The following is a 25,556-nucleotide window of genomic DNA, read 5'->3' as shown; positions in this document are numbered from 1 at the left end:
TAGTACGTATCGTGGCGCGGTAGGAGCAGCAGGTGGTCCAGCGCAACACCTCGACTGGCGGTTGATGCAACCACAACTCGCTTACACCGACGCCTCTCAACACTGCTGCAGGTAAGTATTATTAATACCATGAGAACATCTGGCATGGTCTTGTAACTTTGTCACATGAATTACGCAAATTACACACACACACACACACACACACACACACACACATTAACATAAATACCCTCCCATATAATTTACCAGGAATATTCAACAATCTTATACCTCTGAAATTTGAGCACTCACTCTTATCCCCTTTGCCTTTGTACAATGGCACTATGCTAGCATTTTGCTAATCCTCAGGCACCTCACCATGAATCATACATACATTGTATAACCTTACCAACCAGTCAACAATACAGTCACCCCCTTTGTTAATAAATGCCACAGCACTACCATCCAAACCTGCTGCCCTGCCGGCTTTCATCTTCCGAAAAGCTTTTACTACCTCTTCTCTGTTTACCAAATCATTTTCCCTAACCCTCTCACTTTGCACAACACCTCGACCAAAACACCCTCTATCTGCCACTCTATCATCAAACACATTCAACAAACCTTCAAAATACACTGCATTTCCTTCTCACATCACCACTACTTGTTATCACCTCCCCATTAGCCCCCTTCACTGAAGTTCCCATTTCCTCCCTTCTCTTACGCACTTTATTTACCTCCTTCCAAAACCTACTTTTGTTCTCCCTAAAATCTAATGATACTCTCTCACCCCAACTCTCATTTGCCCTCGTTTTCACCTCTTGCATCATTCACTTGACCTCCTGCCTTTTCTTCTATACATCTCCCACGCATTTGCAGTTTTTCCCCGCAAAAAAACGTCCAAATGCTTCTCTCTTCTCTTTTACTAATGATCATACTTCTTCATCCAACCACTCACTAACCGTTCTAATCACGCTTCTCATGCCACAAACATCATTTGCGCAAGCCATCACTGCTTCCCTAAATACATCCCATTCCTCCCCCACTCCCCTTACCTCCTTTGTTCTCACCTTTTTCCATTCTGTACTCAGTCTCTCCTGGTACTTCCTCACACAAGTCTCTTTCCCAAGTTCACTTACTCCCACCACTCTCTTCACCCCAACATTCTCTCTTCTTTTCTGAAAACCCCCTACAAATCTTCACCTTCGCCTCCACAAGATAATGATCAGACATCTCTCCAGTTGCACCTCTCAGCACAATCAGATCCAAAAGTCTCTCTTTCGCGGGCCTATCAATTAACACGTAATCCAATAACGCTCTCTGGCCATCTCTCCTACTTACGTACCTATACTTATGTATATCTCGCTTTTTAAACCAGGTTTTTCATAATCGCCCGTCCTTTTTCAGCCAATAAATCTACAAGCTATTCGCCATTTCCATTTACAACCCTGAACACCCCGTGTATACCAATTATTCCCTCAATTGCCATATTACTTACCTTTGCATTTAAAATCACCCATCACTATAACCCGGTTCGTGCATAAAAACCACTAACACACTCATTCAGCTGCTCCCAAAACAGTTGCCTCTCATGATCTTTCTTCTCATGCCCAGGTGCATATGCACCAATAATCACCCATCTCTCTCCATCAACCTTCAGTTTTACCCATATCAATCTAGAATTTACTTTCTAACACTCTATCACATACTCCCACCACTCCTGTTTCAGGAGTAGTGCTACTCCTTCCCTTGCTCTTGTCCTCTCATTAACCCCTGACTTTTCTCCAATGACATTCCTAAACCACTCTTTCCCTTTACCCTTGAGCTTCGTTTCACTTAGAGCCAAAACATCCAGGTTCCTTTCCTCAAACGTACTACCTATCTCTCCTTTTTTCTCATCTTGGTTACATTCACACACATTTAGACATCCCAATCTGAGCCTTCGAGGAGGATGTGCATTCCCCGCGTGACTCCTTCTTCTGTTTCCACTTTTAGAAAGTTAAAATACAAGGAGGGGAGGGTTTCTACCTCCCGCTTCCGTCCCCTTTAGTCGCATTCTACGAAACGTGAGGGATGCGTGAGAATTATTCTTTCTCCCCTATCCCCATATATATATATATATATATATATATATATATATATATATATATATATATATATATATATATATATATATATATATATATATACATATATATATATATATATATATATCCCATTCTTAAGGAGTGTTACACCTCTTTGGAAACCAAATACAGTATGCTGTCACAAACAGTTCTAGTTTTGGTTCCCAGAAATGTCCTAGAAATCTTCAGTTTGTTCATCCTGGTCAAGTTAAGGTCCTTTGGCAAGTTTTGCTTAAGCCCACAACTGTTGAACCAGTTGTCCATTGTAACACATCTATCTGAACCTAAATTGGGAGAATTCAGCTTAGGAACCACAGCCACAAGGGAATTGTCTATCTTGAATGATCCACCTGGCTGCTTACTTGCACAAATCTTCATTTTGTATATATAGTATATCAGCATGAGCCATTCCTAGTATATATCACACTTGGTTGGTTTATTTGGCATATATTGTCCCTGAAATCTATTCACATTTCATCAACAGTAGGATGATAACTCAAAAAATATTCGGATTATCAAAAAGTATCTCAACCCTGGGGATAGGGGAGAAAGAATACTTCCCACGTATTCCCTGCGTGTCGTAGAAGGCGACTAAAAGGGGAGGGAGCGGGGGGGCTGGAAATCCTCCCCTCTCGTTTTTTTTTTTGATTTTACAAAACAAGGAACAGGGAAGGGGGCCAGGTGAGGATATTCCCTCCAAGGCCCAGTCCTCTGTTCTTAACGCTACCTCGCTAACGCGGGAAATGGCGAATAGTTTGAAAGAAAGAAATAAAATATATATATATATATATATATATATATATATATATATATATATATATATATATATATATATATATATATATATATATATATATATATATATGTATATATATATATATATATATATATATATATATATATATATATATATATATATATATATAAATAATGGAAAGGATCACAATTTTGCGCGTGATCAAGATACTCCAATGAGTCCAAATATATATATATATATATATATATATATATATGTATATATATATATATATATATATATATATATATATATATATATATATATATATATATATATATATATATATATATATATATTTGAAGGAAAAAATACAAATGAGTGGGAGAGGTATAAAAGAAAGAGGCAGGAGGTCAAGAGAAAGGTGCAAGAGGTGAAAAAGAGGGCAAATGAGAGTTGGGGTGAGAGAGTATCATTAAATTTCAGGGAGAATAAAAAGATGTTTTGGAAGGAGGTAAATAAAGTGCGTAAGACAAGGGAGCAAATGGAAACTTCAGTGAAGGGGGCTAATGGGGAGGAGATAACAAGTAGTAGTGATGTGAGAAGGAGATGGAGTGAGTATTTTGAAGGTTTGTTGAATGTGTTTGATGATAGAGTGGCAGATGTGGGGTGTCTTGGTCGAGGTGGTGTGCAAAGTGAGAGAGTTAGGGAAAATGATTTGGTAAATAGAGAAGAGGTAGTAAAAGCTTTACGGAAGATGGAAGCCGGCAAAGGAGCAGGTTTGGATGGCATTGCAGTAGAATTTATTAAAAAAGGGGGTGACTGTATTGTTGACTGGTTTGTAAGGTTATTTAATGTATGCATGATTCATGGTGGGGTGCCTGAGGATTGGCGGAATGCTTGCATAGTACCATTGTACAAAGGCAAAGGAGATAAGCGTGAGTGCTCAAATTAAAGAGGTATAAGTTTGTTTAGTATTCCTGGGAAATTATATGGGAGGGTATTAATTGAGAGGGTGAAGGCATGTAAAGAGCATCAGATTGGGGAAGAGCAGTGTGGTTTCAGAAGTGGTAGAGGATGTGTGGATCAGCGGTTTGCTTTGAAGAATGTATGCGAGAAATACTTAGAAAAACAAATGGATTTGTATGTAGCATTTATGGATCTGGAGAAGGCATATGATAGAGTTGATAGAGATGCTCTGTGGAAGGTATTAAGAATATATGGTGTGGGAGGCAAGTTGTTAGAAGCAGTGAAAAGTTTTTATCGAGGATGTAAGGCATGTGTACGTGTAGGAAGAGAGGAAAGTGATTGGTTCTCAGTGAATGTAGGTTTGCGGCAGGGGTGTGTGATGTCTCCATGGTTGTTTAATTTGTTTATGGATGGGGTTGTTAGGGAGGTGAATGCAAGAGTTTTGGAAAGAGGGGCAAGTATGCAGTCAGTTGTGGATGAGAGAGCTTGGGAAGTGAGTCAGTTGTTGTTCGCTGATGATACAGCGCTAGTGGCTGATTCATGTAAGAAACTGCAGAAGCTGTTGACTGAGTTTGGTAAAGTGTGTGAAAGAAGAAAGTTAAGAGTAAATGTGAATAAGAGCAAGGTTATTAGGTACAGTAGGGTTGAGGGTCAAGTCATTTGGGAGGTAAGTTTGAATGGAGAAAAGCTGGAGGAAGTGAAGTGTTTTAGATATCTGGGAGTGGATCTGGCAGCGGATGGAACCATGGAAGCGGAAGTGAATCATAGGGTGGGGGAGGGGGCGAAAATTCTGGGAGCCTTGAAGAATGTGTGGAAGTCGAGAACATTTATCTCGAAAAGCAAAAATGGGTATGTTTGAAGGAATAGTGGTTCCAACAATGTTATATGGCTGCGAGGCTTGGGCTATGGATAGAGTTGTGCGCAGGAGGGTGGATGTGCTGGAAATGAGATGTTTGAGGGCAATATGTGGTGTGAGGTGGTTTGATCGAGTAAGTAATGTAAGGGTAAGAGAGATGTGTGGAAATAAAAAGAGTGTGGTTGAGAGAGCAGAAGAGGGTGTTTTGAAATGGTTTGGTCACATGGAGAGAATGAGTGAGGAAAGATTGACCATGAGGATATATGTGTCATAGGCAGAGGGAACGAGGAGAAATGGGAGACCAAATTGGAGTTGGAAAGATGGAGTGAAAAAGATTTTGAGTGATCGGGACCTGAACATGCAGGAGGGCGAAAAGCGTGCAAGGAATAGAGTGAATTGGAACGATGTGGTATACCGGGGTCGACGTGCTGTCAATGGATTGAACCAGGGCATGTGAACCGTCTGGGGTAAACCATGCAAAGTGTGTAGGGCCTGGATGTGGAAAGGGAGCTATGGTTTCGGTGCATTATTACATGACAGCTAGAGACTGAGTGTGAACGAATGGGGCCTTTGTTGTTTTTCCCAGCGCTAAATCGCACACATGAGGGGGGAGGGGGTTGTTATTCCATGTGTGGCGACGTGGCGATGGGAACAAATAAAGGCAGACAGTATGAATTATGTACATGTGTATATATGTATATGTCTGTGTGTGTATATATATGTGTACATTGAGATGTATAGGTATGTATATTGTGCGTGTGTGGACATGTATGCATATACATGTGTATGAGGGCGGGTTGGGCCATTCTTTCGTCTGTTTCCTTGCGCTACCTCGCTAACGCGGGAGACAGCGACAAAGCAAAATAAATAAATAAATAAATATATGTATATATATATATATATATATATATATATATATATATATATATATATATATATATATATATATATATATATATATATATATATATATATATATATATATATATATATATAATGGGGAGGAGATAACAAGCAATGGTAATGTGAGAAGGAGATGGAGTGAGTATTTTGAAGGTTTGCTGAATGTGTTTGATGATAGAGAGATATATATAGGGTGTTTTGGTTGAGGTGGTGTGGAAAGTGAGAGAGTTAGGGAGAATGATTTGGTACACATAGAAGGGGTAGTAAAATCTTTGCAGGAGATGAAAGCCGGCAAGGCAGCGGGTTTGGATGGTAGTGCAGTGGAATTTATTAAAAAAGGGGGTAACTGTATTGTTAACTGGTTGGTAAGGTTATTTAAAATATGTATGACTCATGGTGATGTGCCTGAGGATTGGCGGAATGCTTCTATAGTGCCATTGTACAAAGGCAAAGCGGATAAAAATGAGTGCTCAAATTACAGAAGTATAAGTTGGTTGAGTATTCCTAGGAAACTATATGGGAGGTTATTGATTGAGAGGGTGAAAGCATGTACAGAGCATCAGAGTGGGAAGAGCAGTGTGGTTTCAGAAGTGGTAGAGAATGTCTGGATCAGGTGTTTGGTTTGAAAAATGCATGTGAGAAATACTTTGAAAAGCAAAGGGATTTGTATGTAGCATTTATGGATCTGGAGAAGGCATATGATAGAGTTGATAGAGATGCTCTGTGGAAGGTATTACGAATATATGGTGTGTGGGGCAAGTTGTTAAAAGCATTGAAAAGTTTTTATCGAGGATGTAAGGCATGTGTACGTGTAGGAAGAGAGGAAAGTGATTGGGTCTCAGTGAATGTTGGTTTGCAGCAGGGGTAGGTGATGTCTCCATGGTTGTTTAATTTGTTTATGGATGGGGTTGTTAGGAAGGTGAATGCAAGAGTTTTGGAAAGAGGGGCAAGTATGCTGTCTGTTGTGGATGAGAGAGCGTGGGAAGTGTCAGTTGTTGTTCGCTGATGATACAGCGCTGGTGGCTGATTCATGTGAGAAACTGCAGGAGCTAATGACTGAGTTTGGTAAACTGTGTGAGAGTAGAAAGTTGACAGTAAATGAGAATAAGAGCAATGTTATTATGTACAGTAGGGATGAGGGTCAACTCATTTGGGAGGTAAGTTTGAATGGAGAAAAACTGGAAGAAGTAAAGTGTTTTAGATATCTGGGAGTGGATCTGGCAGCGGATGGAACAATGGAAGCGGAAGTGAATAATAGGGTGGGGGAGGGGGCGAAAATTCTGGGAGACTTGAAGAATGTGTGGAAGTCGAGAACATTATCTCGGAAAGCAAAAATGGGTATGTTTGAAGGAATAGTTGTTCCAACAATGTTGTACGGCTGCAAGGCGTGGGCTATGGATAGAGTTGTGAGCAAGGAGGATGGATGTGCTGGAAATGAGATGTTTGAGGACAATATGTGGTGTGAGGTGGTTTGATCGAGTAAGTAACGTAAGGGTAAGAGAGATGTGTGGAAATAAAAAGAGTGTGGTTGAGAGAGCAGAAGAGGGTGTTTTGAAATGGTTTGGTCACATGGAGAGAATGAGTGAGGAGAGATTGACCAAGAGGATATATGTGTCAGAGGTGCAGGGAACGAGAAGTGGGAGACCAAAGTGGATGTGGAAAGATGGAGTGAAAAATATTTTGAGTGATCGGGGTTTGAACATGCAGGAGCGTGAAAGGCAAGCAAGGAATCGAGTGAATTGGAACAATGTGGTATACCGGGGTCGACTTGCTGTCAATGGATTGAACCAGGGCATGTGAAGAGTCTGGGGTAAACCATGGAAAGTTGTGTGGGGCCTGGATGTGAAAAGGGAGCTGTGGTTTCGGTGCATTATCACATGACAGCTAGAGATTGAGTGTGAACGAATGGGGCCTTTATTGTGTTTTCCTAGCGCTACCTAGCACACATTTGGGGGAGGGGGTTGTTATTACGTGTGTGGCGAGGTGGCGATGGGAATGAATAAAGGTAGACCGTATGAATTATGTACATGTGTATATATGTATATGGCGGTGTGTGTATGTATAGTTATACATTGAGATGTATAGGTATGTATATTTTTGTGTGTGGACGTGGATGTATATACATTTGTATGTGGGTTCGTTGGGCCATTCTTTCATCTGTTTCCCTGCGCTACCTCGCTAACGCGGGGATATACATATATACACATAACGCGGGATATACATATATCCCTGGGGATAGGGGAGAAAGAATACTTCCCACGCATTCCTCACGTGTCGTAGAAGGCGACTAAAGGGGACGGAAGCGGGGGGCTGGAAACCCTCCCCTCCTTGTATTTCAACTTTCTAAAAGGGGAAACAGAAGACGGAGTCAAACGGGGAGTGCTCATCCTCTTCGAAGGCTCAGACTGGGGTGTCTAAATGTGTATGGATGTAACCAAGATGAGAGAAAAGGAGAGATAGGTAGTATGTTTGAGGAAAGGAGCCTGGATGTTTTGGCTCTGAGTGAAAGGAAGCTCAAGGGTAAAGGGGAAGAGTGGTTTGGGAATGTCTTAGGAGTAAAGTCAGGGGTTAGTGAGAGGACAACAGCAAGGGAAGGAGTAGCACTACTCCTGAAACAGGAGTGGTGGGAGTATGTGATAGAGTGTAAGAAAGTAAACTCAAGATTGATATTGGTAAAACTAAAAGTGGATGGAGAGAGATAGGTGATTATTGGCGTATATTCACCTGGGCATGAGAAGAAAGATCATGAGAGGCAAGTGTTTTGGGAGCCGCTGAGTGAGTGTGTTAGTAGTTTTGATGCAAGAGACCGGGTTATAGTGATGGATGATTTCAATGCAAAGGTGAGTAATGTGGCAGTTGAGGCAATAATTGGTGTACATGGGGTGTTCAGTTTGTAAATGGAAATGGTGAAGAGCTTGTAGATCTTTGTGCTGAAAAAGGAGTGGTGATTGGGAATACCTGGTTTAAAAAGAGAGGTATATATATAAGTATACATATGTAAGTAGGAGAGATGGCCAGAGAGATGGCCAGTGTTAATTGATAGGTGCGGGAAAGAGAGACTTTTGGATGTTAATGTGCTGAGAGGTGCAGCTGGAGGGATGTCTGATCATTATCTTCTGGAAGCAAAGGTGAAGATTTATAGAGGTTTCCAGAAGAGGAGAGAGAATATTGGGGTGAAAAGAGTGGTGAGAGTAAGTGAGCTTGGGAAGGAGACTTGTGTGAGAAAGAACCAGGAGAGACTGAGTACAGAATGGAAAAGGGTGAGAACTAAGGACCTAAGGGGAGTGGGGGAGGAATGGGATGTATTTTGGGAAGCAGTGATGGCTTGCGCGAAAGATGCTTGTGGCATGAGAAGCCAGGGAAGTGGGCAGACTAGAAAGGGTAGTGAGTGGTGGGATGAAGAAGTAAGATTATTAGTGAAAGAGAAGAGAGACGCATTTGGACGATTTTTGCACGGAAATAATGCAAATGATTGGGAGATGTATAAAAGAAAGAGGCAGGATGTCAAGAAATAGGTGCAAGAGGTGAAAAAGAGGGCAAATGAGAGTTGGGATGAGAGAGTATCATTGATTTTTAGGGAGAATAAAAAGATGTTTTGGAAGGTGGTAAACAATGTGCGTAAAACAAGGGAGCAAATGGGAACTTCAGTGAAGGGAGCTAATGGGGAGGTGATAACAAGTAATGGTGATGTGAGAAGGAGATGGAGTGAGTATTTTGAAGGTTTATTGAATGTGTTTGATGATAGAGTGGCAGATATAGGGTGTTTTGGTCGAGGTGATGTGCAAATTGAGAGGTTCAGGGAAAATGATTTGGTAAACAGAGAAGAGGTAGTAGAAGGTTTGCGGAAGGTAAAAGCCGGTAAGGCAGCAGGTTTGTATGGTATTGCAGTGGAATTTACTAAAAAAGGGGGGAATGTATTGTTGACTGGTTGGTAAGGTTATTTAATGCATGTATGTCTCATAGTGAGTGCCTGAGGATTGACGGAATGCTTGCATAGTGCCAATGTACAAAGGCAAAGGGGATAAAAGGGAGTTGCTCAAATTACAGAGGTATAAGTTTGTTGAGTATTCCTGGTAAATTATATGGGAGGGTATTGATTGAGAGGGTGAAGGCATGTACAGAGCATCAGATTGGGGAAGAGCAGTGTGGTTTCAGAAGTGGTAGAGGATGTGTGGATCAGCTGTTTGCTTTGAAAAAAGTATGTGAGAAATACTTAGAAAAGCAAATGGATTTGTATGTGGTATTTATGGATCTGGAGAAGGCATATGATAGAGTTGATAGAGATGCTCTGTGGAAGGTATTACGAATTATATGGTGTGTTATGGAAGTTGTTAGAAGCAGTGAAAAGTTTTTATCGAGGATGTAAGGCATATGTTCGTGTAGGAAGAGGAAAGTGATTGGTTTTCAGTGAATGTAGGTTTGCGGCAGGGGTTATGATGTCTCCATGGTTGTTTAATTTGTTTATGGATGTGGTTGTTAGGGAGGTGAATGCAAGAGTTTTGAAAGAGTGGCAAGTATCCAGTCTGTTGTGGATGAGAGAGCTTGGGAAGTGAGTCAGTTGTTGTTCGCTGATGATACAGCTCTAGTGACAGATTCGTGTGAGATATTGCAGAAGCTGGTGACTTAGTCTGGTAAAGTGTGTGAAGGAAGAAAGCTGAGAGTAAATGTGAATAAGAGCAAGGTTATTTGGTACAGTAGGTTTGAGGGACAAGTCAATTGGGAGGTAAGTTTGAATGGAGAAAAGCTAGAGGAAGTAAAGTGTTTTAGATATCTGGGAGTGGATTTAGGAGTGGATGGAACCATGGAAGTGAATCATAGGGTGGGGGATTGGGCGAAAGTTCTGGGAGCGTTGATGAATGTGTGGAAGTCGAGATCGTTATATCGGAAAGCAAAAATCGGTATGTTTGAAGGAATAGTGGTTCCAACAATGTTATATGGTTGCGAGGCGTTGGCTATAGATAGAGTTGTGCGGAGGAGGTGGATGTGCTGGAAATGAGATGTTTGAGGACAATATGTGGTGTGAGATGGTTTGATCGAATAAGTAATGATAGGGTAAGAGAGATGTGTGGTAATAAAAAGCGTGTGCTTGAGAGAGCAGAAGAGGGTGTTTTGAAATGGCTTGGTCACATGGAGAGATTGAGTGAGGAAAGATTGACCAAGAGGATATATGTGTCAGAGGTGAAGGGAACGAAGAGAAGTGGGAGACCAAAGTGGAGTTGGAAAGATTCAGTGAAAATCATTTTGAGTGATCGGTGCCTGAACATACTGGAGGGTGAAAGGTGTGCAAGGAATAGTGTGAATTGGAAGGATGTAGTATACCGGGGTCGATGTGCTGTCAATGGATTGAACCAGGGCATGTGAAGCGTCTGGGGTAAACCATGGAAAGTTCTGTGTTGCCTGGATGTGGAAAGGGAGCTGTGGTTTTAGTGCATTATTACATGACAGCTAGAGACTGAGTGTGAACGAATGTGGCCTTTGTTGTCTTTTCCTAGCGCTACCTCGCGCACATTTGGGGAGAAGGGGGTTGTTATTTTATGTGTGGCGGGGTGGCGACGGGAATGAATAAGAGCAGACAGTATTAATTATGTACATGCGTTTATATATATATATATGTGTGTGTGTGTGTATATATATGTGTATACGTTGAGATGTATAGGGGTGTATACGTGCTGTGTGGACATGGATGTATATACATGTGTATGTGGGTTTTTGAGTTTTATTCTAACGTCTCTGTTTATGCAGAAGCCTTCTTCCAAGACGGTCAGTAACACAAAAAGGCACAAATATAGATGCCCACGTAGAAGAATCACTCCTCGCTGGACGCCACACCGTCTACCTTACCCCCAGTTCAGCCGTCTTCTCCAGTCACTTGCTGCGTCCCCTCACAACGGTGACCGTCATATTTGTGGTTGGTGCCGTCCACCGAAGAAAACCCTCACGATTTTTGATCATTTCCTTTGTTTCCAAGGCTTTTCTCACTTGCTTGCTTAGTCCCTCATCGATTGTTTTAGCCACATTGGTAGATGTACACACATACGTACATTCTATGATGACGTAATCAGCTGCACGTTCGCTGATCCTTTTAGCCATATCTATCTCTGTTTCAATCTTTTCCATGTCTGACGTTGCTAGCCTGGTGGAAGCTGTGCCGAGCCAATTTACGTTTGCTTTTCGAAACAGGATTCGATTCAGCTTCGATCAGGCGTGTCTTCAGGAATTTCGTTCGCGCCTTTACACGGCGGCAGATTTCTGTCATATATCTTCATTATATCGCTTATATTTAGTAAATTTATCACGTAATCTAATCTCTAGACTCCAGGTCTTAGGTATAATTCCTTCTACACTGGGGTATTACAACATGCGTAGATCACGAGTCTTTGTACATACATTTATTCCACTGGTTTGGTTAGGTTAGGTTAGGTTAGGTATGAATCCTTGTACACTGGGGTATTATAACATACGTAGATCACGTGTCTTTGCATATACATTTTTTCCACTGGTTTGTACCTCTCATTTAGAGTCCAGGTCTTAGGTATGAATCCTAGTACACTGGGGTATTATAACATGCGTAGATCACGTGTTTTTGTATATACATTTTCTCCCCTGGTTTGTACCTCTCATTTAGTCTTGCTTTCGTGCCTGACATTGTCTGACATCTCATGGTCACAGGTGGTTCCACGATTCAAATCATTCTTGCCACCTCCATTATATTGGCTCGTAAAATCATTGATATTATCATCCTCTGTCCTGGTTGGGTAAGAGTTATATATTAATTGTTTTACTGTCAAATGATCTCTTTACATCTTCAGATCATCCACTCCTTCCCTCATTCATCCTCCATCTCTTGTAACCATCTCATGCTTACATATATCTATGCTCCTGTGCATCAGAATCTATTCCGCAACTTGAATTGATTGTTTCTATGTTTATATGCCTCTGTTCTAACAGGAAATAAAAGTCGGCAATCCTCACGCCACTTGATGTCTGCCACAAGAGATGCAAATATAGAAATGTGCAGCAATCCATCTAAGGCCTGCCTCGATAATTGTCTTCCGTAATGGGAGTATATTTAGGGTGTCTGTATTGGATCTGTGTCGTTCACAAAAGTGTCTTGTTTCGAAGCTTCATGGCTGATATGAAATTTTGCAATGGGTTGGGAGTTTATATGTACATTTCCTGTTCTGTTTATATCATTCTCAGTAATAGCTCCAGGATTTTTAATTTCTTATTTTTTTATATATATTCATCGTTTCTATTTTTTCCATCATATTATTGTTATTTCTTTCGTCGTCTTCATTCTTATCTGCTTGGTCTCGAATTCTTGATACATATTTGCCTCTTCACTATCACCATTGACACTTTCCTCATTATCTGCAATAAAATTGTTGACCATAACTGCCTTTATCGACTGTTACCACATCTTCCATATACTTAGGATAAACTAGACTAGAGAATTGGACGACGAATGGAAGATATTTTGGAGAGCAGTGCTGACATGCGTGAAGAAGTGCTTGATATGAGGATGGTGGGATGTGAGCAAAGTGTAACGAGTGGTGGGATGAAAATAATAATTGTTTCTTGTCAGAAAAAAGGGAGGCATGTAAGCTTTATCTGCAGGAAAGGTGTTCGAGTGACTAGGAGATGTGCAAGAGCATACGTCAGGAAGTCAAGAAGAAAGAACAGGGACTGAAAAAGATGGTAAATAAGAGTGGGATTGAGAGAGCATCGACAAATGTTTTCCGATGGAGGCTAATCTCGTGAAAAGAAAAAAACAAATGAGAAGAGATAAAGAAGCGATAATAGGCATAGAGGAGGGGAAAGAGCAAGTATCTTGGAGGATTACTAAATATGTTGAATGATAAGGTCGTTGATGATGAGTGTATGGGACGTGACAGTATGCGAAGCAGGAGAGTAATGGTCCATAGTTCAGTGAAAAAGAAAGGGATGGAAAGTTCTTCCTGTATGATCAAGAAGCACAGCGGATGGAATGGGTGGGATTCCAACAGATTTTCTAAAAATAAAAAGAGTAGAGGGTTACAGCGTTCTTGATTGCATAGTTAGGATTTTCATAGCATGTATGCCTCAAGGTGAGGTGCCTCAGGATAGGCAATATGCCTGAATTGTGTCACAGTGTAAACACAAGTAAGACAAAAATGAATGTCCGAATTACAGACGTAAGGAGAAGAGTAGCGGAAGGATACACAGAGCATTAGACTGGGCAAGGACAGTTTGGCCTCAGGAGTGGTGAAGAATGTGACCATCCGGTGCTTTTATCTTTTTTTAATATATTTTTTGAAGAATGTGTGTGACGAATAATCAGAGAAAGGAAAAGAATTGTATGTGGCGTTTATACATCTGAAGAAAGCATATGATTGGGTTGATATCGATGATTTCTGGAAGTCGTCACAAATAAATAGTTGAGTAGGAAAGCTACCAGAAACAGTATGTTTTTATGAAGAGAGCATGGCGTGCGTGCGAGTAGGAAGAGAAGATAGTGAGTGTTACAGGTGATGGTGGGCTTGCTGTAGGGATATGTGATATTACCATGAGTGCTTAATCTGTTTATGGATTGGGTAATAAGGAAGGTGAGCGCGAGAGATTCGGAGAGAGGGGTGGATTTGCACTCTTCCTTTCTTCCAGTACTATGTTTGTAAACATTTTAAGTTTGTAAACGATGCCATTTGACCTCATTTCTATATTATGGCCGTGACACCGGAAGTGACAGGTGTGATTATGCTGATTTGGACGGTGACTGGAAGTGACAGATGTACAAAACCGGCAGTTGTATCAGTGCAATAGGGGTTACCTCAACTGTATGATTACAGCCGTCGCTGCCAGTGAGGTTACGTGGCATAAAATGATCATTACTCCTCTGTAAGAGTCATTGATATATTTACTGTAAACACTGTAACTGGTGGATATAGGACTTAGTTCTGATATAGTCTTTAGATTTCTCATTCATCTCAGCTTATGTCCATGAATCTACCTTCATATTCATATATTCACACGTTTTATGTAGAGAATACTTTTTTCTTATTCTTATGTAGGAAGCTCCAGTCACAGACAAAAGCCTAAATCAAGGCCGGGTCTTGACTGAAATTTAAAGTTTATGAAAGGGATAAATAAAGGGCAAAGTATTTACGAGTTTTTAGGAAGTGAAAATCATCTCTATTGGGAAAGACATGAGAAGGTAGAGAGTTCCAAAGCTTCGAGGTGTAGGGAAAGAAACAGTTATCAAAACGGCCTATCCTTTACTTGCTGATGGCTGCACCATAATCATGTGACGCAGCAGCTTGCTGAGTATTGTTGTGGGCAGACAAGCAGCCAGCTCTCGGGAGCAAAAACTAAAGTAATACCTATAGAAGAGGGAAAGTGAACCAACATTGCGGCCTTGGACATTTGATAAGTAGGACCTCTTTCGACTCAACTCTGTCCAGTTAGCGTGAGAGCTATAACCACCCAAGATGTGAGATCAATACTCCATAAAGAACAACGATCAGTCTCGATTCTTTTTTTTTTTTTTTGGAATTCGTAGGCTTAACGTAGAGCGTCTTGATTTTTAGGTTATTGTTCATCCATATCCCGATATCCATGAACGCCATCAATGAGATACATTTTTGTCTTACCACAGGTAGACCGAAGCAATGGGATCTCATCAGGTGACTTGGTTGTTGGTCCTCACCTTCTCATTATGCTGGGGATGCCAAATGAAAGCTGTACATGAGTCTGACACCACCTGGATCTTTCACCATGACGATGCTTCTTTCAAAAAGGCCATAACAGTATCTCCTTGTAATCCTTTGGTCTCACCAACTCACAACATACTGGAAACAACACTACCCACTCCTATTGGTGAACATTACACTGAGAAACGAGCCTCAGAAATGAAACTGTTGCATTCAGCAGCAGCAGCAGCAGCAGGCAGCGAATATGAAAACGCTAAACAAAGGGGCAGAAGGAAGCAGGAAAAGCATGGCAGAACTCTGAAACTACAGAAAACGAGAGAAGTTTTGGTGTCGACTGCAGATGAAGCTTCATCGCTGGGTCAGATGTTGGTAACTATGGTCATGGCAGAGCTCAGAGAATGTGCTCTGGTGGTGGCTTACGATGCTGGCTACAGAGGACACCCTGTACTGCAGCACCTACTTCTCCTGCACAACCCACGACAGGTGAGATGATTATCATGTTAACTATATTCAGTCACTTACGTTTCTAATCTGGTTTTAACGCAGTCACTGTACCTGTGACACATCTGAGATTTAACAAAGGTGATTTCCTACCATAAGATTTGCTTCATTAGATAAAGTGTGAATCAAGTACCCTATCTTCATTTCCACTTTATTCTCGAAATACAGGAGACGTTTCGAGCATACATACATGCCCATCTTCAAATTGCTTAAGAATGACACAAAATGATATAGAAAGAAGAAAAACAGATGTTCAGATCTTGTGGTGTTACAGATGGGAACGGTAATGTAGGTAAAGTCTGGACCTAAGGACTGGAATATGTGCGTGGTATTGTGGTCAACAGTGGTCAGTATCAGTGGGTCAGTTGGTGAGGGGACTGCTTTAGGTCTTTGCATATGGGGGAGTCACGCGTAGGTAGAAAGTGGGGTCATCTGGGGTGTACTTGATAATAACTGTAGGACCCTCGCTGTTCCCATCCCAAATGACTCCACTCTCGACCACCACGCAACTCCTCCAGTTACAGAAGCAATTCCCCTCCCACACAACAAGTTGACCCACCTAGTTTGACCCCAACCCACAACTATCATGCACAAACTTCAAGAGAATATGGTTCCAGATCAGGGTATTACCTACGTTACCGTACCCATCTATAACACTAAAAGATGTGGACCATTCTTGTTTTCTTTTTTATATAGATGGCATTGTATCATTTCAAGCAGTTTAACTGAAAATGGGAAGTGAGTGTGCCAGAAGCATTTCATAAACTTCAAGAGTATTGCACTTAGTTTTTGTCACACTGCATGAAAAAAAGATGCAGACAGAAGGGAGCGAGCACAGAGTCGAGCAGATGAATCCCGGACTTAGAAACAAATCCCATTAGAGTCGACTAAACGACTTAAATACAAATAGTTTAGAAAAAAGAGTGGATGACCTAATACAGGTATTCAGAATCAACAAAGATTTTGATAATCTCGATCGAAGCAAATGTCACGCCATACCTCGAATGGGTTGAAGTACACCTTACTAAAAAAGGATCGTAAACATACGCAATGACTTATCAATCTAAATGGCTGAATGCTTAAGTTGTGAATCTAAGAAAAGACGCTTAAGATTTCTGTTCAACTCCACGACTGATGTTATTTGCGTTTCCTTATTCACATGAAGAATTTGCAGTTTTTTCTTATGAAGCATTTGCATGCCTTTCTACTCTTACCATACCACACCGTGAGTTTCAGACATCTTCCTTTGTCACAAGCAGCATCGAGAGGAGCCCAGTGGTCTATTGCAGTTGAAATTCGTTTGGAACTCAAGGGACTGGCGATGAGTGATGAAGATAAGCTTAAAAACTTACCTCGCTAAAAAGAAAAATGACAGAAGGACTCTTGAGTTTCTGAAATGAGTGGGAGCTATATTCATATAAGGACACAGCATGTTGCGCATAGCATACGTCTGATGTCAAATATTGGACAAGGGGGTAACTGTTGTCACCGAGAAACATGACTGGCTGTACACACTCTATCCGTCTCTATCCACTATCCAGGTTGAGTACGTCAACACAACAGAAGACCTGACCAGGATAATCTGGACATCGTCAATGTGTCGTGGTTACTTCTTCCTGCTGGACGATCCTGAACCATTGCTGACCTTCGTCAGGGACAATCAGGATACATGGGACTACGGTGGCAGGTATGAGGAAAAGATCAATATCATATAATCGTATATATGTTGTGAGTGGATGACAAGGAGATAATGCCTGGCTCTTGGTTAACCAGAAAAAAATTCTTGCCCTTACACGCTATAGGCATACACGCAAATATTACTAACAAACACACACAGATTCGCATATATGTAATGAGGTATACAAAATGTACAACAAACTTACATACCCATAAATGCATAATACTAAAAAACGATAACACTCGCTTATAGAGACACTTCAGGTCACGTGATGCAAAAGGGGACCTCACTGGACCATGAGCTGGAAGCCTTTTCTCGCCTCTAAGCCGAGTGGAAAAGTAACCAGCCTACCATGTATTGGTACTGGGTTCGAATCCTCAATGCCTGGTCATTAATCGTTTATATATTTATCTATCTATATACAACACTTTGTCGCTGTCTCCTGCGTTAGCGAGGTAGCACAAGGAAACAGACGAAAGAATGGCAAAATCCACCCACGTACCCATGAATATACATACACGTCCACACACAGCACATATATATATATTGTTGGAACCACTATTCCTTCAAACATACCCATTTTTGCTTTCCGAGATAATGTTCTCGACTTCCACACATTCTTCAAGGCTCCCAGAATTTTCGCCCCCTCCCCCACCCTATGATCCACTTCCGCTTCCATGGTTCCATCCGCTGCCAGATCCACTCCCAGATATCTAAAACACTTCACTTCCTCCAGTTTTTCTCCATTCAAACTCACCTCCCAATTGACTTGACCCTCAACTCTACTGTACCTAATAACCTTGCTCTTATTCACATTTACTCTTAACTTTCTTCTTTCACACACTTTACCAAACTCAGTCACCAGCTTCTGAGTTTGGTAAAGTGTTGTATGGTTGCGAGGCGTGGACTATGGATAGAGCTGTGCGCAGGAGGATGGATGTGCTGGAAATGAGGTGTTTGAGGACAATGTGTGGTGTGAGGTGGTTTGATCGAGTAAGTAACGTTAGGGTAAGAGAGATGTGTGGAAATAAAAAGAGCGTGGTTGAGAGAGCAGAAGAGGGTGTTTTGAAATGGTTTGGGCACATGGAGAGAATGAATGAGGAAAGATTGACCAAGAGGATATATGGGTCGGAGGTGGAGGGAACGAGGAGAAGAGGGAGACCAAATTGGAGGTGGAAAGATGGAGTGAAAAAGATTTTGTGTGATCGGGGCCTGAACATGCAGGAGGGTGAAAGGAGGGCAAGGAATAGAGTGAATTAGAGCGATGTGGTATACCGGGGTTGACGTGCTGTCAGTGGATTGAATCAAGGTATGTGAAGCGTCTGGGGTAAACCATTGAAAGCTGTGTAGGTATGTATATTTGCGTGTGTGGACGTATGTATATACATGTGTATGGGGGTGGGTTGGGCCAATTCTTTCGTCTGTTTCCTTGCGCTACCTCGCAAACGCGGGAGACAGCGACAAAGCAAAAAAAAAAAAAAAAAAAAAAATATATATATATATATATATATATATATATATATATATATATATATATATATATATATATATATATATATATAGTGAATTGGAACGATGTGGTATACCGGGGTCGACGTGCTGTCAATGAATTGAACCAGGGCATGTGAAGCGTCTGGGGTAAACCATGAAAAGTGTGTGGGGCCTGGATGTGGAAAGGGAGGTGTGGTTTCGGTGCATTATTACATGACAGCTAGAGACTGAGTGTGAACGAATGGGGCCTTTGGTGTCTTTCCTACCGCTACCTCGCACACATGAGGGGGGAGGGGGATGTTATTCCATGTGTGGCGAGGTGGCGATGGGAACAGATAAAGGCATACAGTATGAATTATGTACATGTGTATATATGTATATGTCTGTGTGTGTATATATATGTGTACATTGAGATGTATAGGTATGTATATTTGCGTGTGTGGACGTGTATGTATATACATGTGTATGTGGGCGGGTTGGGCCATGCTTTCGTCTGCTTCCTTGCGCTACCTCGCTAACGCGGGAGACAGCGACAAAGCAAAATAAATGAATAAATAAAATAAATAGATAAAAAAAAAAGATATATTTTTTTTTTTTTTTATACTTTGTCGCTGTCTCCCGCGTTTGCGAGGTAGCGCAAGGAAACAGACGAAAGAAATGGCCCAACACCCCCCATACACATGTATATACATACGTCCACACACGCAAATATACATACCTACACAGCTTTCCATGGTTTACCCCAGACGCTTCACATGCCTTGATTCAATCCACTGACAGCACGTCAACCCCGGTATACCACATCGCTCCAATTCACTCTATTCCTTGCCCTCCTTTCACCCTCCTGCATGTTCAGGCCCCGATCACACAAAATCTTTTTCACTCCATCTTTCCACCTCCAATTTGGTCTCCCTCTTCTCCTCGTTCCCTCCACCTCCGACACATATATCCTCTTGGTCAATCTTTCCTCACTCATTCTCTCCATGTGCCCAAACCACTTCAAAACACCCTCTTCTGCTCTCTCAACCACGCTCTTTTTATTTCCACACATCTCTCTTACCCTTACGTTACTCACTCGATCAATCCACCTCACACCACACATTGTCCTCAAACATCTCATTTCCAGCACATCCATCCTCCTGCGCACAACTTTATCCATAGCCCACGCTTCGCAACCATACAACATTGTTGGAACCACTATTCCTTCAAACATACCCATTTTTGCTTTCCGAGATAATGTTCTCGACTTCCACACATTCTTCAAGGCCCCCAGAATTTTCGCCCCCTCCCCCACCCTATGATCCACTTCCGCTTCCATGGTTCCATCCGCTGCCAGATCCACTCCCAGATATCTAAAACACTTCACTTCCTCCAGTTTTTCTCCATTCAAACTCACCTCCCAATTGACTTGACCCTCAACCCTGCTGTACCTAATAACCTTGCTCTTATTCACATTTACTCTTAACTTTCTTCTTCCACACACTTTACCAAACTCAGTCACCAGCTTCTGCAGTTTCTCACATGAATCAGCCACCAGCGCTGTATCATCAGCGAACAACAACTGACTCACTTCCCAAGCTCTCTCATCCCCAACAGACTTCATACTTGCCCCTCTTTCCAAAACTCTTGCATTTACCTCCCTAACAACCCCATCCATAAACAAATTAAACAACCATGGAGACATCACATATATATATATATATATATATATATATATATATATATATATATATATATATATATATATGTATATGTATATATATATATATATATATATATATATATATATATATATATATATATATATATATATATACATACATATATATATATATATATATATATATATATATATATATATATATATATATATATATATATATATATATATATATATATATATATATATATATATATATATATATATATATATATGTATGTATATATATATATATATATATATATATATATATATATATATATATATATATATATATATATATATATATATATATATATATATATATATATATATATATATATATCTTTCTTCTCATGCCCAGGTGCATATGCACCAATAATCACCCACCTCTCTCCATCAACTTTCAGTTTTACCCATATTAATCGAGAATTTACTCTCTTACACTCTATCACATACTCCCACAACTCCTGTTTCAGGAGTATTGCTACTCCTTCCCTTGCTCTTGTCCTCTCACTAACCCCTGACTTTACTCCCCAGACACTCCCAAACCACTCTTCCCCTTTACCCTTGAGCTTCGTTTCACTCAGAGCCAAAACATCCAGGTTCCTTTCCTCAAACATACTACCTATCTCTCCTTTTTTCACATCTTGGTTACATCCACACACATTTAGGCACCCCACTCTGAGCCTTCGAGGAGGATGAGCACTCCCCGCGTGACTCCTTCTTCTGTTTCCCATTTTAGAAAGTTAATACAAGGAGGGGAGGATTTCTGGCCCCCCGCTCCCGTCCCCTCTAGTCGCTTTCTACGACACGCGAGGAATACGTGGGAAGTATTCTTTCACCCCTATCCCCAGGGATAATATACATATATATATACACATACACGCACATACACACACACACGCACATATACACACACACACACATACACATATATACATATGAGAAATGTAAGAAACAATTTAGAAAACTGAAACTTCTAGCTTGAAGTGAATGAAAAAGAATGTCACATAATGGTTCAACCTCTGGCTATGGAAAAAAGAAAATGTATAATTTATTTACACAAACGTCAATAGCAGTTCTCATCAATTTAACCATTGTATCAATAAGCTTCAATGTCTAAGCTACATTTTTTCTCCAATTTCACTATTTTCCTTCACATTTTCAATTGTGTCTGAAGGTTCTACTTCAAGAGTGATTGTTTTTCCAGTAAGGGTCTTCACATCTTGGTTTCATCCACACACATTTAGGCACCCCACTCTGAGCCTTCGAGGAGGATGCTTTACTTGTGGTGCTGACTTCCCTCTTTAAATTTGATCGCCGTTTCCCGCGTAGTTCATGTGAGGCAAGTGTTTTGGGAGCAGCTGAATGAGTGTGTTAGTGGTTTTGATGCACGAGACCGGGTCATAGTGATGGGTGATTTGAATGCAAAGGTGAGTAATGTGGCAGTTGAGGGAATAATTGGTATACATGGGGTGTTCAGTGTTGTAAATGGAAATGGTGAAGAGCTTGTAGATTTATGTGCTGAAAAAGGACTGATGATTGGGAATACCTGGTTTAAAAAGCGAGATATACATAAGTATACTTATGTAAGTAGGAGACATGGCCAGAGAGCGTTATTGGATTACGTGTTAATTGACAGGCGTGCGAAAGAGAGACTTTTGGATGTTAATGTGCTGAGAGGTGAAATTGGAGGGATGTCTGATCATTATCTTGTGGAGGCTAAGGTGAAGATTTGTATAGGTTTTCAGAAAAGAAGAGTGAATGTTGGGGTGAAGAGGGTGGTGAGAGCAAGTGAGCTTGAGAAGGAGACCTGTGTGAGGAAGTACCAGGAGAGACTGAGTACAGAAAGGAAAAAGGTGAGAACAATGGAAGTAAGGGGAGTGGGGGAGGAATGGGATGTATTTAGGGAATCAGTGATGGATTGCGCAAAAGATGCTTGTGGCATGAGAAGAGTGGGAGGTGGGTTGATTAGAAAGGGTAGTGAGTGGTGGGATGAAGAAGTAAGAGTATTAGTGAAAGAGAAGAGAGAGGCATTTGGACGATTTTTGCAGGGAAAAAATGCAATTGACTGGGAGATGTATAAAAGAAAGAGACAGGAGGTCAAGAGAAAGGTGCAAGAGGTGAAAAAACGGGCAAATGAGACTTGGGGTGAGAGAGTATCATTAAATTTTAGGGAGAATAAAAAGATGTTCTGGAAGGAGGTAAATAAAGTGCGTAAGACAAGGGAGCAAATGGGAACTTCGGTGAAGGGCGCAAGTGGGGAGGTGATAACAAGTAGTGGTGATGTGAGGAGATGGAGTGAGTATTTTGAAGGTTTGTTGAATGTGTTTGATGATAGAGTGGCAGATATAGGGTGTTTTGGTCGAGGTGGTGTGCAAAGTGAGAGGGTTAGGGAAAATGATTTGGTAAACAGAGAAGAGGTAGTGAAAGCTTTGCGGAAGATGAAAGCCGGCAAGGCAGCAGGTTTGGATGGTATTGCAGTGGAATTTATTAAAAAAGGGGGTGACTGTATTGTTGACTGGTTGGTAAGGTTATTTAATGTATGTATGACTCATGGTGAGGTGCCTGAGGATTGGCGGAATGCGTGCATAGTGCCATTGTACAAAGGCAAAGGGGATAAGAGTGAGTGCTCAAATTACAGAGGTATAAGTTTGTTGAGTATTCCTGGTAAATTATATTGGAGGGTATTGATTGAGAGGGTGAAGGCATGTACAGAGCATCAGATTGGGGAAGAGCAGTGTGGTTTCAGAAGTGGTAGAGGATGTGTGGATTAGGTGTTTGCTTTGAAGAATGTATGTGAGAAATACTTAGAAAAGCAAATGGATTTGTATGTAGCATTTATGGATCTGGAGAAGGCATATGATAGAGTTGATAGAGATGCTCTGTGGAAGGTATTAAGAATATATGGTGTGGGAGGCAAGTTCTTAGAAGCAGTGAAAAGTTTTTATCGAGGATAAGGCATGTGTACGTGTAGGAAGAGAGGAAAGTGATTGGTTCTCAGTGAATGTAGGTTTGCGGCAGGGGTGTGTGATGTCTCCATGGTTGTTTAATTTCTTTATGGATGGGGTTGTTAGGGAGGTAAATGCAAGAGTTTTGGAAAGAGGGGCAAGTATGAAGTCTGTTGGGGATGAGAGAGCTTGGGAAGTGAGTCAGTTGTTGTTCGCTGATGATACAGCGCTGGTGGCTGATTCATGTGAGAAACTGCAGAAGCTGGGGACTGAGTTTGGAAAAGTGTGTGGAAGAAGAAAGTTAAGAGTAAATGTGAATAAGAGCAAGGTTATTAGGTACAGTAGGGTTGAGGGTCAAGTCAATTGGGAGGTGAGTTTGAATGGAGAAAAACTGGAGGAAGTGAAGTGTTTTAGATATCTGGGAGTGGATCTGGCAGCGGATGGAACCATGGAAGCGGAAGTGGATCATAGGGTGGGGGAGGGGGCGAAAATCCTGGGGGCTTGAAGAATGTGTGGAAGTCGAAAACATTATCTCGGAAAGCAAAAATGGGTATGTTTGAAGGAATAGTGGTTCCAACAATGTTGTATGGTTGCGAGGCGTGGGCTATGGATAGAGTTGTGCGCAGGAGGATGGATGTGCTGGAAATGAGATGTTTGAGGACAATGTGTGGTGTGAGGTGGTTTGATCGAGTGAGTAACGTAAGGGTAAGAGACATGTGTGGAAATAAAAAGAGCGTGGTTGAGAGAGCAGAAGAGGGTGTTTTGAAGTGGTTTGGGCACATGGAGAGGATGAGTGAGGAAACATTGACCAAGAGGATATATGTGTCGGAGGTGGAGGGAACAAGGAGAAGAGGGAGACCAAATTGGAGGTGGAAAGATGGAGTGAAAAAGATTTTGTGTGATCGGGGCCTGAACATGCAGGAGGGTGAAAGGAGGGCAAGGAATAGAGTGAATTGGAGCGATGTGGTATACCGGGGTTGACGTGCTGTCAGTGGAGTGAAGCAGGGCATGTGAAGCGTCTGGGGTAAACCATGGAAAGCTGTGTAGGTATGTATATTTGCGTGTGTGGACGTATGTATATACATGTGTATGGGGGGGGTTGGGCCATTTTTTCGTCTGTTTCCTTGCGCTACCTCGCAAACGCGGGAGACAGCGACAAAGTATAATAATAATAATATATATATATATATATATATATATATATATATATATATATATATATATATATATATATATATATATATATATATATATATATATATATATATATATATATATACACACACACACAGATATATACATACGTACATAATTCATACTGTCTGCCCTTATTCATTTCCGTCGCCACCCAGCCACACATGAAATGGCAACCCCCTCCCCCCAAATGTGCGCGAAGTAGCGCTAGAAAAAAACAACAAAGGCCATATTCCTTCACAGTCAGTCTCTAGCTGTCATGTATAATGCACCGAAAACTCAGCTCCCTTTCCACATCCAGGCCCCCCAAAACTTGCCATGGTTTACACCAGACGCTTCACATGCCTTGATTCAATCCACTGACAGCACATCAACCCCGGTATACCACATCGCTCCAATTCACTCAGATTGGGGTGCCTAAATGTGTGTGGATGTAACCAAGATGTGAAAAAAGGAGAGATAGGTAGTATGTTTGAGGAAAGGAACCTGGATGTTTTGGCTCTGAGTGAAACGAAGCTCAAGGGTAAAGGGGAAGAGTGGTTTGGGAATGTCTTGGGAGTAAAGTCAGGGGTTAGAGAGAGGACAAGAGCAAGGGAAGGAGTAGCAGTACTCCTGAAACAGGTGTTGTGGGAGTATGTGATAGAATGTAAGAAAGTAAATTCTCGATTAATATGGGTAAAACTGAAAGTTGATGGAGAGAGATGGGTGATTATTGGTGCATATGCACCTGGGCATGAGAAGAAAGATCATGAGAGGCAAGTGTTTTGGGAGCAGCTGAATGAAGGTG

General features: G+C 41.2%; 1 protein-coding gene across 1 annotated transcript in view; it reads left to right on the top strand.

Moving 5' to 3' along the window:
• The first annotated feature begins 15,223 nt into the window (after nucleotides 1-15,223).
• The window catches only part of LOC139748782 (ionotropic receptor 21a-like), a 61,339-nt gene continuing 51,006 nt past the window's right edge, over nucleotides 15,224-25,556 (top strand). Inside the window, exons 1-2 of the mRNA XM_071662217.1 lie at nucleotides 15,224-15,735; nucleotides 17,295-17,440. Coding sequence (XP_071518318.1) covers nucleotides 15,274-15,735; nucleotides 17,295-17,440 — 608 coding nt within the window. The 5' untranslated portion in view covers nucleotides 15,224-15,273. The remainder of the gene's footprint in view (nucleotides 15,736-17,294; nucleotides 17,441-25,556) is intronic.

Source organism: Panulirus ornatus, chromosome 5, assembly GCF_036320965.1.
Source record: "Panulirus ornatus isolate Po-2019 chromosome 5, ASM3632096v1, whole genome shotgun sequence".
Classification (NCBI taxonomy): Eukaryota; Metazoa; Arthropoda; class Malacostraca; order Decapoda; family Palinuridae; genus Panulirus; species Panulirus ornatus.
This window is presented reverse-complemented; position numbering and strand designations above follow the sequence as displayed.